Raw genomic sequence first — 14,924 nt, 5'->3', positions numbered from 1 at the left:
GCTTGAACCACGGAGATGGAGGTTGTAGTGAGTCGAGATTGCACCACTGCACTCCAGCCTGGGTGACAGAGTGAGGTTCCACCCCAAAAAAAAGAAAAAAAAATTTCTGGACTTCCAGTTTCTGTGTCAGTTTCTGGTGCAGCATTTAAAAAGCTTGGAGGTCAACTTTGTAAAACAATTACAAAAAATGTGTAATGTATACATAATGAAAATATCAGAAGAAAAAATAAGTAACAGAGGAACTATGTGAGGCCATAATGACTGAGAATTTCAAAAAATTAATTATAGGCACTAAAAAACATAGATCTAGGAAGTTCAGAAAACACCAGTCAAGATAAATCCAAAATACCTTCAGCTAGGCATATCATGGTCAACCTACAGAAAAGCAAAGCAAAGAGAAAATCTTGAAAGAGACTAAAGGGAAGAAAACATCATTCCTATAGAAAAGCAAGATTAAGAATCACATTAGACTTCTCATCAGACACCATACGAGCAAGAAAAAACTGAAGCAGAATATTGAAAGGTTTTTTTAAATAAAAAACTACAAATTGGGTTCAGTTTATACTGCTTGGGTGATGGGTGTACCAAAATCTAACAAATCACCACTAAAGAACTTACTCTTGTAACCAAATACTACCTGTCCCCCCAAATCCTAATAAATAATAATAATAATAATAATAATAATAATAATAAACTAACCTACAATTCTGTATCCAGTGAACTTATCCTTCAGACAAATAGAAATTGTGGGAATTTGTTGCCAGGAGAACTGCCTTGGAAGAAATGTTAAAAGAAATTCTTTGCAACAAAAGAAAATGAAATAGGTCAGAAACTTGAATTTACTTAACGAGAGGAAGAAATTCAGAGGAGAAATAGAGTAGAAGGGTAGAGTGAAGCAGATCAGTAAGGTGTATAGTTGTGAGAATGAGGAAGGCTTGGAGGATTTATGATGAGATCACATATATGGAAAGAAGCAGATACATTTGAGATATACTTTGAAGAAAGAAACAGTACTTGCTTATTGTTTGTAAGTGGGAAATAAGGGAAATAAAAGAATCATGTTTGGTACTCTGATTTCTGGCTTGAGAAATTGAGTAGATTAATTTAAACTTACTAAGATAAGGAAATATAGGAGATGAAATTTTTAGGACCAGAATCAAAAATTTGACTCTAGATATTAAATTGGAGTGGCTAATAAAGAAAAAAGAGAAAATCAAAGGAACAATGTCAAATAAGTGGCTTGGATTTTTAAAAATCTGATCTCAGTGTAAAAAAAGTTTATTTCTTTCATCTAACATTCAAAAACATTTATTGACTGTCTACGTTGTTCAAGGAACTGGCAACTAGTAAAATTGATACGAATAAGACATATCTCTGGCCACAAGGAGGTCAAAGTCTTAGAGACTAGAGGGATAGTCTATAAAATATCTTTATCTCATAGATATTGAACCTAAGCAAACAGGTTCAATATCCTGTGTAATTGCATTAATTAATTTTTGAATAAAGTTCTGTAGATATAGGAAGAAGGAAAGGAAAGAAATGGGAGCACTCCTCTTCTTGATGTGGTTCTTGGTTGGTATTATTTGCCTATTGTATGCATTGAAAGTATGTGATGTTTCAAATGTGATGATGTACTGCATAGCGCTATTAAATTCTTGAATGAGCATTATTCATCCTGGGCCAAGATGATATACGTTTGACAAGAACAAAATAATTATAAATCATTATGTTGGGACCAATACTCTATTAAGTCAGAGTATCTCTAAGAAAGGATGAGTGAGGAATTGACAAAGTGATCCCTCCCCCTATCTCTACACACAACCAAGAAAATTAGGCCAATATGAACATTTTTTCCAACCTCTATAGTGAAAGGAGAAAATCAAATGCAATGTTTAAGGCATAATGCATGGATATGGGTAAAGAGATGCAGAAAATATCTCTGAGAGAGCCATTTCTAATCTGCTTTTAAAAATGTAATTTGCAGAGGTACAATAGAGAAGGATATTCCAGAAGGGTGTAGCTACACAGAGTTTCTGTGACTAAAAAGCAGGGTTTTATGAAATTTGAACATTAAATTGAAATGGAAATATGGGGGTTTTGGAATAGGATCACGAAGAGAAGTTGAAAATACATGTTGATCCCAGATATTGAAGATTTTATGAACCTTGTTGAGGAGTGTGTACTTTATTATATAGGCAATTAGGAGTCATTAAAATCTGTATTTTACAAAGAACTCCAATGAAATATGGAGGATGTATTAGACTTATAAACTCTAAATAAGATTTAGCATGTTAATTAGTATGTGAGAATGAAAATGTAAACTCTTTTTTTTTTTGAGACGGAGTTTTGCTCTTGTTGCCTGGGCTGGAGTGCAATGGCACAATCTCGGCTCACCGCAACCTCCACCTCCCGGGTTCAAGCAATTCTCCTGCCTCAGCCTCCTGAGGAGCTGGGATTACAGGCATGTGCCACCACACTTGGCTAATTTTATATTTTTAGTAGAGAAGAGGTTTCTCCATGTTGGTCAGGCTGGTCTCAAACTCCTGACCTCAGGTGATCAGCCCGTCTTAGCCTCCCAAGGTAAAAATGTGAACTCTTAAATGCTATTTTTATTACTTTATGTTAATTTCATCATATCCTCCACCAATCATTTCAAACAAAATATATAACTTCTCAGTAGCTTTTTTGATCTCAGGCTATTAAGCCAGGTAGCTACATGGAGATTCTTTAAACTTAAAGAACCATTAGTCTCTACAGACATTTGAAGAAATTATAAATGGAATCAGAAATAATAAATCAAGACACGTGTCAGGTAGGTATATGTATAGGGCTTCTCTGGCATTTGTCATCAAGATGTAATACATTGTTTGATGATACCAGGTTTCTCTCATTTACATGCCCCACATCTAACTTAAATTTTAATTACTGATGATTAATGATGGGATTATATTTAGTTTGATAACTGTGGCCCTAATGACTTTCCAGTTACCAGATATATTTCAATAGCAGTTCTATTGAGATCAAATCTATTATCACTATGGTTTAAAAAAAAACTTTAATTTTGGTTTTGAAACGCATATTTAACATGCCGATATGCTGAGGAAAATATTTTATAGACTAGTTGGTTACCACTTGTTTTCAAATTTCACAAAGAATGTAAGAAGCGAACATAAACTTCAACTAAATTATGAGGCATTTAGGTGAGGTGCACACACCTCAACTAAGATATTTCACTTTGGAGGAATCTTCTTTGGAAGCATATAAGGATTTGAAAGATTTCACTTATCTGGAATGCTTAAAGTTCTCAGAACAGATGGAAAAATGTCAGACAGATTCTCAAACTTATCTCAATCCTTGATGATTCCCATCTCTTCTGTTCCTTTTTACCCCTAACAGTCCTCTTTTACGTTGATGTGATCTGAGGCTTTCTTTAACAAGAATGTAGCACATTAACTGTGAAAATTCCCCATGTGAAATGTCAAACATTTTTTCTTTCACTATCTGAAACAAAAAAATGTGAAATTCAGAGGAAGAACCTTATACTCCATCTGTACCAATGTCATGTTTATGTAAATAAATATCAAAAATATATCATAAGTGTGTTTTCTCTGTCTCTTTTTTCTTTTCTTCCTTTGTGCATGTTTGCATGTGTGATGAGATATCTGCACTTTTCTGAATGCTCTGTAAAAGCTTCCAATTAAAAAGATATTTCAATATCTTTTCCTCAAAATTAAAATAATAATCAGCCTTCCAGAATCTTCAACGAACAATGCAGGAACAACAGGACTATTGTACAATAGGAAAGTATTCAACAAAAGGATCATCAATGATACTCTAAGATACCGAGTGGCTACTTGGAATCTTTAGTGTCCTCTGCTCATGAACAACTCCGTCACTGTTGATAAGTGAGAAGATGCTTGAGAATGGAATGTTTTGGTTTGGGAAGACAAGAGACTCCAGGAAATAGATGTCTGTAAACATTAACTTGCTTGTTTGGGGAAGAATCCAAAATAAGGATTGTTGTTCCTTCCATAGTATCCAAGTAAGCAGTCTTCGGACATCTTTTTTTTATGTGATATTATAGTTTTGCGTAATCCTTGTTTAGCTAATTGCATGAAGACCAGATTGGTCCTCCTGATAAACTGCTTCAGGTGAAGACATCCATTAATTCTGGAAAGCTAGTACACAAGCTGATGGCTATTGATATCATGTTTATCCTCTTATTTGAAGACCACAGGTACATGTAAGACATTTGCACTAGTATAAAAGCAAGCATGTCATCAATGTTACCATGTAGAAATATTATGTGTCTTTTCTCAAGTCTTTGGAAATCAAACACAACTTTTAAGTATGAAAAATATTAAGTTGTCAGAGCTGAGCTCTTTAAAATGTACCCTAATATGCTTATATAAAATGGACTATCAAGACAATATACAGATAGCAACATCACATAATTAGATTTTCAGCTAAGTATGAAAAACAGGGAAGAGCATGAGATATTTTGTCTGGAAAATCCAAGAAACTTTGATATATGGAAATTATTTTAGGACATCAACACCTCCTCTAAGCATTGCAACATTGTATCTCTTCTTCCAGGATGAGGACTATGCCTTCCTAACTGTGGGGTTCCTTGTAGATAATGAATAGGATAAACATCCATTCAAATGGACTCCTTTTAATTAAGCATTATTTAGGAGTGGAAGCAGAAGCAAAGCAGATAAAATACACAAGTGATTACATCACATACATTCTCAAACCTGATAAACAGGAGAAAGATTACAATTGTAGATATATAGAAGATTAAAACCAAAATTATTTTATGGATGGGAAGAAAGTTATCTTCATAGGCAACACAACACTAAGTTCATGAGATATTATGATGCAAGTTAATCTAAAATATGAGGAGGCAGAGAGTCTGGGTATATAGTTATCAAGGTATAGAAGAAATCTGGTCTAGTTTGATGTAGACTTAGATAAGCTATTCTTTGTTACTTATCTGAATGAAAGCCTTACTTCAGACTTTATCATGTCAGCCAGCATCTGCTATTACGGAAACTACAACTTCTGCTGTCTTGGGAGTTACTGCCATGTCCTTGTCACCTCATCCACTGCACTCTGGCCTGCTCATGTAAACTGGGACCATGCTCTGTGCTTGTCCAACCAACGCTGAATTTGGCTTCTAGAAAACTCCCCAGAGACATGTGGTAAACCTTCCAGCTACCATTCATCCAGTCGTGTGCCTGCAATTTGTGAAATTTCTTGCTACTTTCTACTACTTACTGTGTCTCCAGACCTTGCCACTCAACTAGCTGTTTTTCTATCAATCCTTATTTCTCGAGTTCTTGCCAATCCTCAATGCATAACAGATCTCAACGCTATTTTTTTCAGTAGTTGCCACCCTCAAAACTACCTCTCTTATGGCTGTCAATCACTGAGCTTTATTTTTTGCTGCTGTCAACCACTGAATTTTGTGTCCAGGACCTGCTATCCTTTGAGCTATTTCTCCTATGGTAATCAACCTATAGGTTCTATATCCAACAGCTTCAGATCCCTGAATTATGTGTCTCATAGTTTCCAACCTGTTTCCTTCATGCACAGCAGTTTCCAACCAGCTTGTTCTGATTTTGTGGGTTGGTAATCTCCATTTCTTAGAAGAACATGCTGAATTGTCATTTCAGTGTCTTGCCTGACAGCGTTTTACAGAAATTTTATCTTTAGGTTGAAGATTTGTTCTTAGGCTGATGGATCATTGTGTTTATAGTTCAGGTGCTGTTTTAACCTGTACCATTTTACTTGATCAAATTCTAAGAGATTGTAATTGTTTCTTCACTAGAAAATTTTCACTGCCAGGGATTCTTGATTTCTATGCCAGTAATAGGTCCTTGAATAGGAAGACAAGTTTTCATGGTTATTTATAAATAAACTGTCTTCAAATTATATAGAAAAGAGTATCTTTTGGTTCTTCATTATCTTCAATGAAGTTAAGGACTGTTAGTTTCATTAAACAAATATAATGAAAAGAAAGAAAATAAAGAGTATCTGAAAAATGCAGGCAAGATAGATCCTTTCAAGAATCTGATTGCACATGTCCTACTACTTAAACATTAAATATGCACCTGTATTTTCTACACTTAAAAAGAGAATTATTTAGCCCGAATAGACTACATTTTGCCATAGCAACCAACAACTTCAAAATTCCAGATGCTTAAAATTGGAATGGTCTACTTATCACCCCTACTACACATTCATTGTTTCAGCTTCCAAATCATTCTCATTCTGGGACCCAGGCATAGAGGATCTTCACTATCAGGAATAATGCCAGTAGAGGCAGAGAGAAAATAGTAAGGAAAATTAATTGCTCATCAGCGCTACACATGTCTTCTAAATTACCATTGAACAGAACAAATTACAATGTCTAGCCTGCCCCACAAGATTAAGCACATAGGGGTTACATAAATTTAAGTTCTGTACAATGGACAGCACAATATTTTTTCCTCTTGAGCGAAACTTAAGTCCTCCCCCCTTCCCACCCATGGATCCTTGCATAGAGAAAATTGTTATTACTTTGAACCTGTTTCTCTCTTATATGTATGTAACTAATTAATTCAGTTACTCCACCCACTCACTGGGAACTTGTTCTTCTTACAAGCAACTGCTCATATTCCAATAACTATTCCACCATATTGATCATCTTCAATGTACCGGGCATACCACTACATGATCAATAATCTTCCAATGCATGTATGAAAAGATACTATCATCCTCATTGTTACAGAAAAGAAAATTCAATAGGTCAAGAAACTTGCCAGAAGACCAACATAAGTTATAGTTCAAAGACTTTTCTTTGTCTTTCATATTATCTCTATTTTTATTTATTCAGGTTTTGACTAATCTAGAAGCCACTTGGAAGTTATCAATTACTTGGTGACCATAATCTTCAATTCTGGAATGACAAACCTAAACTTCAAATAAAACTATTTCCTCTCTGCCACAGCCCCTCCCAGCCTTTCTCTCTAGGTGGACTAACTTTAATGATGTGTACCTTTATGGAGTATGCCCTCTCTGGGATCCTTATTTCCCATTTAAATGGTGGTAAATGCCTTCAACTTATTCAATTCCTCCAAATTTAATTTCTAAGATCAACATATAATTTATACACAACATAGCAAGTTACCTAGCCTCAAACAGCCTATCTGGCTTGTTTTTTCCTTCCTTTTTCCTTCCTTCCTTCCTTCCTTCCTTCCTTTCTTCCTTCCTTCTTTCCTCTCTCTCTCCTTCCATTTTTCCTCCCTCCCTCCTTCCTTCTTCCTCTCCCTTCCTTCTTCCCTCCCTCCATCCCTTCCTTTCTTGCTTCCTTCCTTCTTTATTCTTTCTTCTTGCTTTTGATGTACACATACAAAATGCAGTAAGTTTTAGATGAGATCCAATAATGACAATAAAAAATAATAATACTAACAAATATTATAGGCTGATGATAATGATAAAGGTTAACATCAAAACATCAGCTACACAAAACTATATTTCCTATGCTGTGCTTGACCAACTCTCACACCCACCTATTGAGCAAATACTACTATTAGTAGTATTTATTTAATTTAATAAATACAGCCACCTATGGAGCAAATACTACTATTAGCTTTATTTTGAAGATGTGGAAATTAAGTTACAGAAACACATGGTAGTCAAACTGAGCATCAGAAACAGGATTAGAATCCAGGGAATTTGAGCATTGAGCCTTTATTGCTAGCAATACATATACGGCTTCCAGGAACTAGCTAATGATATATGACACTGAAGGATTTGAGTTATACAAGAGGAGTCATTAGTAACCTGTTGTCAAGCAAGTCATTTTTCTTAACTACACAAGGTAGAATTGTTCATTTTTAGCATTTACTTTTAAAGGACACAATGATTATTGTAGTACTATGTGTTTACAACATCAAAGTAAATGGCGAATAATATTTTTTAGTCTAATTGGTGACTGGAATTCCCTAAAGTGGAGCGTTAGAAAATTAGACAGAAAAGAGTTAATTTGCATCTACTATGTCCATTGCACTTTTCTAGGTATTTTCATATTTATTATCTCATTGCATCTGCAGGAAAGTCCTGCAAAGTACATGCTATTAGCTCCAGTTTTACATAAGATACTGATATACTGAGAGAGAACAATTTTCCAAGGTACATGCTAATAAATACATTTAAATGGTAATCAGCAAGACAGTAATGCAGAACTCGTTAGGGCACAGTCCTGACAGTTCCATTTAAAAATGTTTAACTTTTACTACAGTTGTATTTCATTACATGTATACCATGTTTCCCTGAATTTAAGCATGAAAATTTCTATCTTTCCACCCATTTGTGCTATCATTTTTTAAAGGCTTTACCTTCATTTATTTCTGTTTCTTAAAATTTTCTATATTTCTCATCTGTTCTTCAGCTTCTTAAACCACTAATGATCTATTAAGCCCACAATGTAAATGCTGCATTACATTTACAGCAATATAAATGCTACTTGTAAACAGCAAGTAACCAATATTTTAGGTTACCAATGCTAAATTTAAGAATCATTTTGACTCAATATTTTCAATTCAATTGTTATATAAGTATGTATTCATAAACATTTTGCTTTTTCAATCATAAGATCAGTTTTGCCTAATTTAACACCATTTTGGCAAGTGGAAAAATACATTATATATATAGTAGCAAAAGGGAATATAAAATTTTGTTTGACCTAAAAGACTAGAAAAGTGTCCTCTATTACTTTGTTTAAGGGCCATTTACTGGAAAATTTAGCTTTATTTGATCTTCTGTTTACCCTAAAGGATTTTTAACCTTTGGATAAAATTGGGAAAGAGTTCCATAACTCTTTTTTCATGAGGAAAGGAGTCTACTGGCTCATTAGATACAGGAAGTTTGTTGCGTATTCCACAGTATTGGTATCTCTCTGAATTATCTGATAGCTAGGAAGCTTATTCCTTACATCTTAAACTTTCCCTGAATACAGAGTGCAAACTTCTCAAACTACATAGGACTATCTGTTATATTTTCCTATACTTTTCTGGCATAGTGTATTTCCTGTGACAGCTGTAACAACTTACCACAAACTCAATGGAAAGACATAAAACAACAAAAGTGTATTTTCTTACAGTTCTAGAGGCTAATAGTCCAAAATCTGCTTCACTGACCCAAAGTGAAGTTATCATCAGTGCTGATTCCTCCTGGAATCCCCAGGCAGAAATCCATTCCTTACCTTTTTTGGATTATAACGATTGCTGACATTCCTTAGCTTGTGGCCACGTCATTCCAAACTCTGTTTCCATCCTCATATTGTCTGGAAATTACATCAGGTCCAGCCAGATAATCCACTTCAAGATCCTTAATTTAGTCACACCTGCACAGTCCCTTTTTGTCATGTCACGTAGCATTCACAGATTTCCCAGTACTAGAAAGTGAGCCTCTTAGATGGGTGCATTATTCAGTCTTCCGCACACAACAAATACTAATAACAGGGGAATTAATGGAAGAAAACATTATTTTAGGAGTTAAGTGAAAACAGAGAAATGCATATGCCTCTCCAAAGCCTTCAGACCACAATGCCACTCAAACGACAATGGTCTTTATTTTCTACTCAAGCCTGCCATTACTATGAACCTGATATTTGCTATATTTCTGATGCTGTGTGCTCCATCTCTTTCAAAGGTTGAGATTAGAGTAGGAGACAATTCTGCAGAGGTATCATGTACAGAAAATGATGGTGTGAATGGGATGGGGTGATGTTTCCATAGGTGTGTGACATTCTGAGTAAGGAAGGAGGGGAAACATAAAAGCAAATGAGAGGAAGTGAGCTAGGGTTCCTTTCTCAAATCTCATTGTTTATTTGTTTAGAATAAACATACCAAAATCATCATACCAAAATCAATTTCAATATGTTGTAATGGCTCATGCTTTGAATATTGGTCATGCCATATGATGATGTTCCACATTATTTTTTAGACTTACACCTGTGTGAATCAAATTAATTCAAAATACCTCACTATTTAATTTTAAGATGGAAGGGAAGAATGTGAGCTTTACAGTAATTGACTTAACTCATTCTGTGTTTGTTAATGGTGTTAGCCCTCAAACCTGCTTCAAGGATGCCTAAGAAAAAAAGACTAGAGGCAACAATGATACAATAGAGAAATGTAGAAATAAAGCTTCATCAACCTGTGGCTTTTCTGTGTATCACTGGGGCTCAGTAACTTAGCAGAAAGTTGGCCATCAACTAACTGCCTATGTATCTTCTTTCCTATTTTGCCTGCCTCAGGACTAACATTTTCTGCACAAAATCCCAAGGCTCTCTATAGCCAAACAATTTGCTGGAAATATGGTTTCATGATTGTGGCCTTTGTCGCCTGAGAGAAACTGTAGAAGGCAGCAAAACATGTTTAATACAGAATTGCTTATTGTCAACTTACAGAATAAATACTGAGAAAAGCACTGAGAAAATGGAGATTTTTTTAAAAAAGAGAATATCTGTAGGTTTAAATTGCTGTGCATTTGAAAAATCTAACTGAAAAGTAACCGAAAACAGTGAGAGAAATCTCATAGCTTGCTATAAAGAGAGTTAATTTTAAAAACTATCCCTATAGCTGATCCTACCTTGAAGAAGACTGTTCTATTCTCTGTCTGAACTGTTCACAGTTAATAAATGCATTGTTGTTTCCAATTCAATGGAGGCTGGAATTATAAATTATAATTTTATATTTTGAAGAACAAAATTTCAATTCTTCAGTTTAAATTAAAATCTTTAAAAAAATTCTTTAGCCTTCACACTGAGTAGTAAAAAGTGCTATTTAATATATACAGTGCTCGTAAGAACTATACAGTTTATTCAGATAAAACTTTTAAACAGTTATTTCCTTTTGTTGAGATAAACTAAAAATAACTGCATTTTTCAACACAGGAGAAAATAAAGTGTAAGTGCAAAAGAAAGCAGATAAAGAATAAGAGAACTTATCTGGGGGAAAATGGGGAAAATGTTTACATCTGACAGCAATTGGGGTTTACAGCAGGCAATGGAACACGTGATATGTAATCTTAGTCAATTAGGAAGGTATCATCTTGCAAAGCTGGGTTTATTTGATAGTGCATATTGCAGACACTCTTTAAGAAGGGATTTAACAGAAGTCTTGGTTGCTTAGCAACCAATGCCCCCTGGGAACAAGTTCATTTTTAGCCAGGTGTTGGTGACCAAGTTTCCCAAGTATTGCTGTGAGTCTTTCCTATGAACTTCTCCTAATACATTACATGAGAAGCTGTTACCTGTATATGACCCTGCACGGGTAAGAGTATAGCACATATTTGGAGAAACTGACTCTTGAAAGGTCAATGCCTGCTTTTGAGTAACCATGTTGAGACAGACAAACTACTTGGCTTATTTCAGAGTATATGATTAAGTCCTTCAGTGTTTTCCAGTAGTTAACAGAGTGGAAAAATACAGGTTCCTTGCTTTACTTGAGTCCTTGTGAACCTTTAAATAACCATGTTGCAGAAGCCCATTGACCCATGAACTCTTGTTAACCTCTGATTGACAGATGAGAGTTTGCCTATTAACATGAAAATCACTATTTGCTGAAGGTATGGTCTACAGATGATGAGTGATGGGTGATGGTCAAAGTGGTGATTATGGATACTTTGAAGAATTAAAATAAACTTATTTTTACATGTGTGAAAACATTAGCCTCTGTGGCTAACCAACACACTAATGAGATGTTGCTGTGTTATTGCCCCAAGCAGAGAGAAGGAAGAGTCTAGAGAGGCTTTTGACAATCACCAGGGAAGCTATAAAACGTCCTTAGGCCACAGCCACACTGCACAGCGACCACTGAGCATTCCTGCAGGCTCCATGTCTACTCTAGGCTATCCTGGGGTCTGCAGTACCCCATCATACAGAACTCACTGTTATATCCCAGTGACTTCTTCTGTTACTCTTAGCTCCAATGATTTAAGCCCTACCTTTGGACACTGCTTACCCAGTAGCTACCAAGGAAATCTCTGGCTCCTGGATTACTGCCAAGAATCCTACAGTGAAGCACCAACCTGCGAATCTCCCAGCTGTGAGCCCAAGACCTGCAGCACCACTCGTTGTGACCCGTCAAACTCCTCTGTGCCCTGCAACTCCCCATCAGCAGGCCAAGCCCTCAGTGTCTGTGAAACTACCAACATCAGCCCCAGCCCCAGCTGCAGCCCATGCACTCAGACCAACGGGTATGTATGCAATTGCCACATACCCACTCGAAATGCATCCAAAGCCTGCCAAACCCTCCGCAATGGTTCCAACTGCTTTGGACAACTTAACTGCTTATCCAAGAGTTTCCAAACTCTAAACCACTGCAGATTGAGTACTTTGGGGTATAAAAGTTACCAAAATCCTTGCTTCATACCCAGCTACGTCTCACCATTATGTTATATTTCCAACAGCTGCCAACCCCAAAGCTATTTAATGAGAAATTATCACTATTCGAGCTACAGGCCTACGAGCTGCCAACCACTGAGCTATTTATCTAGAAGCTTCAGGTCTCTGAGCTGTATACCCAGTACCTTTCCACCTCTGAGGTATTTGTGCAGTAGTAGCAGACCTCTGAAATGCTATTGACCAACTTCCAGAATTTATAGCAGCTGGAAATTGCCCAATGGGGAAGATTCTACTAAGTAGTAGAATGTCTAATTTTCTGCTGAATCTCTTTATTCAGCCTAAGAATCTTGTTACATTAAGTTCAAATATAACTCCCAGGCTTATTAACCACAGCCAGTATCACCTGCTAGCTTTTCTTTGTTCTATTGTTCTGTTATTGCTCTTTGTACTAAAAGCTGACCCTGAAGGTAACGTCGTTATTTCTGAGATTTATTACAATGGACTTACCGAAGAGACTCCATTTGAAATACAACCATCACCGGCTTTCTTACTTTGGCTGTCACTGTCACTTGTCTGATAGTGTGATTATCACCTACCTTTCCTGATGAAATGGGGCCTCCATTGTTTGACTGCAGATTCCAGCATGCAAGTTCATTCAGATGGCTTTGATTGTCATTAATATTTTTGTCAACTACTTAACTAGCACCTTGCTAATAAGCTGACAGATAACATTATCTTGAGCATAATAAGTTGAACTATTTCATCCTTTTCTTACTGACTGATTGTAAGAACAGGCAAATAGCAGTGGTGACTAGAGCTCAAAAATAGAAGACTTCAGCAAATCTTCTCTTCCAGAGAAGCCATAAAACAAGATTCACTGGTACTCAGCTTTTGTTCTCCATGCCTAAGAAAAAGCCTCGGAATTAGCTAAAGCATGAAAATTATTTGTTGAAAGAAGAACAAATACTGCTAGAGACTCTTTACAATTATGTTTAATCTGCGTTTAGGATTCTCCTATCATCCTGCCTTGCTGATTTATTGCACTCTGACTCTGGAAAATGTCCTAGTTCTTAGTTAATAAACAAATTTCTGTCTGGAAGTAATGGCTTTCCTTATGCTTTACTTCACATTTACTAAAATTTCATCCATATTCTGGGCAATATACATAGCATTGTCAAAATGCTGCTTTCCTGCCATTTAGTTTAGAGTCTAAATTAAAAATACAAACAAGGGGCCGGACTCGGTGGCTCATGCCTGTAATCCAAGCACTTTGGGAGGCCAAGGCGGGTGTATCACCTAAGGTCAGGAGTTCGAGACCAGCCTGACCAACATGGTGAAACCCTGTCTCTACTAAATACAAAAAAAAAATTAGCCGGGAGTGGTGGTATATGCCTGTAATCCCAGCTACTGGGGAAGCTGAGGAAGTAGAATCTCTTGAACCCGCGAGGCAGAGGTTGCAATGAGTCGAGATTGTGCCACTGTACTGCAGCCTGGGCTACAAAAGTGAAACTCAGTCTCAAAAAAAAAAAAAAAAAAAAGTAGAATATGGAATCACAAGCTTCTGACTTGTTTTGTTCTGTTTTTAACATGTTATGTTTATCTCACCTAGAATGTCTACATTAATATTTATATACACAAATTTGGAAACATAAAATAAATCAATTTAATAAAGAGTACATAGAGTATTAAACATATGTTTATTTCTCAGCACAGTATGTGTATTTATTGGTTTTGTAGACAAGGTTTCAGCAGTTAAATAAATTTAATATTGAACCTCCTAGAACTCATTTAACCTCTATAAGTTATTATCCAAAAAATGAAAATAAAATCATCTATTTGAGTGGTGAAAACAACATGATAAATACCCTAAGCATTTTTGTAAATAAAAAGCAAATCATGTTTAAAGAAAAATAAAGTGATCCCCAGAGATGGGTGTAACTGATGTCTGGAAAGATGGAGAAGAAACCCCAATATCAAGAGTCAATGTTTAAAATTAAAACTCACAAAGCATATAAATAGAGCTAACATGTCATTCATTCCTTCAGTAGGACTACTGTGTGTACAAAGGTCTTTAGAAGAAATATTAATGCACTGTTGCTGCTTGAATGAAGCTGGGAATAACGAAGTCACTCCTTTGTGAGTTCGTTCAATTTTCAGAGAATTCTATTTGCTGAAAATTTCTTCTTCGTATTGAGAAAAATATTGTATAGTTGCCCTTAGCAATGATCTATTGACCATATAGGACCACTTCAATTCCTTTAACCTAGGATAGGTGTTCAAGTATTTGGAAATAATTACTGTGTGTCCCAGATGAGCATTCAGTTGTCCAAACTAAACATACATTTTTTTCTCTTTACAGAAGTTAATGGTAAACCTATTCTTTGAGACACTGAGTAGGACTCTTTGGGGATATCAAGATTTATAGATCCTGTTCTCAAGAACTATTTGGAAGAATAATATACTGAAACAAACATAATACTGTCTTGACTATTTTAAGTACTATATAAAAACTTCAGGAGAAGAAAAG

The 14,924-nt window shown here is 35.7% G+C and overlaps 2 protein-coding genes across 2 annotated transcripts; both read left to right on the top strand.

Moving 5' to 3' along the window:
- Positions 1-5,355: 5,355 nt before the first annotated feature.
- On the top strand, positions 5,356-5,665 carry LOC129022271 (keratin-associated protein 25-1). Its single transcript, XM_054468304.1, is given in 2 exon segments — positions 5,356-5,379; positions 5,381-5,665. Coding segments are annotated over 2 exon segments (309 nt in total).
- Positions 5,666-11,854: 6,189 nt separating this feature from the next.
- LOC129022694 (keratin-associated protein 24-1) lies at positions 11,855-13,496 on the top strand. Its single transcript, XM_054468965.1, has one exon. It carries the CDS (start codon positions 11,888-11,890, stop codon positions 12,635-12,637), a length of 750 nt encoding a protein of 249 aa, XP_054324940.1. The 5' UTR covers positions 11,855-11,887; the 3' UTR covers positions 12,638-13,496.
- Positions 13,497-14,924: the final 1,428 nt, after the last annotated feature.

The sequence above is a fragment of the Pongo pygmaeus genome, chromosome 22 (assembly GCF_028885625.2).
Source record: "Pongo pygmaeus isolate AG05252 chromosome 22, NHGRI_mPonPyg2-v2.0_pri, whole genome shotgun sequence".
Classification (NCBI taxonomy): Eukaryota; Metazoa; Chordata; class Mammalia; order Primates; family Hominidae; genus Pongo; species Pongo pygmaeus.
This window is presented reverse-complemented; position numbering and strand designations above follow the sequence as displayed.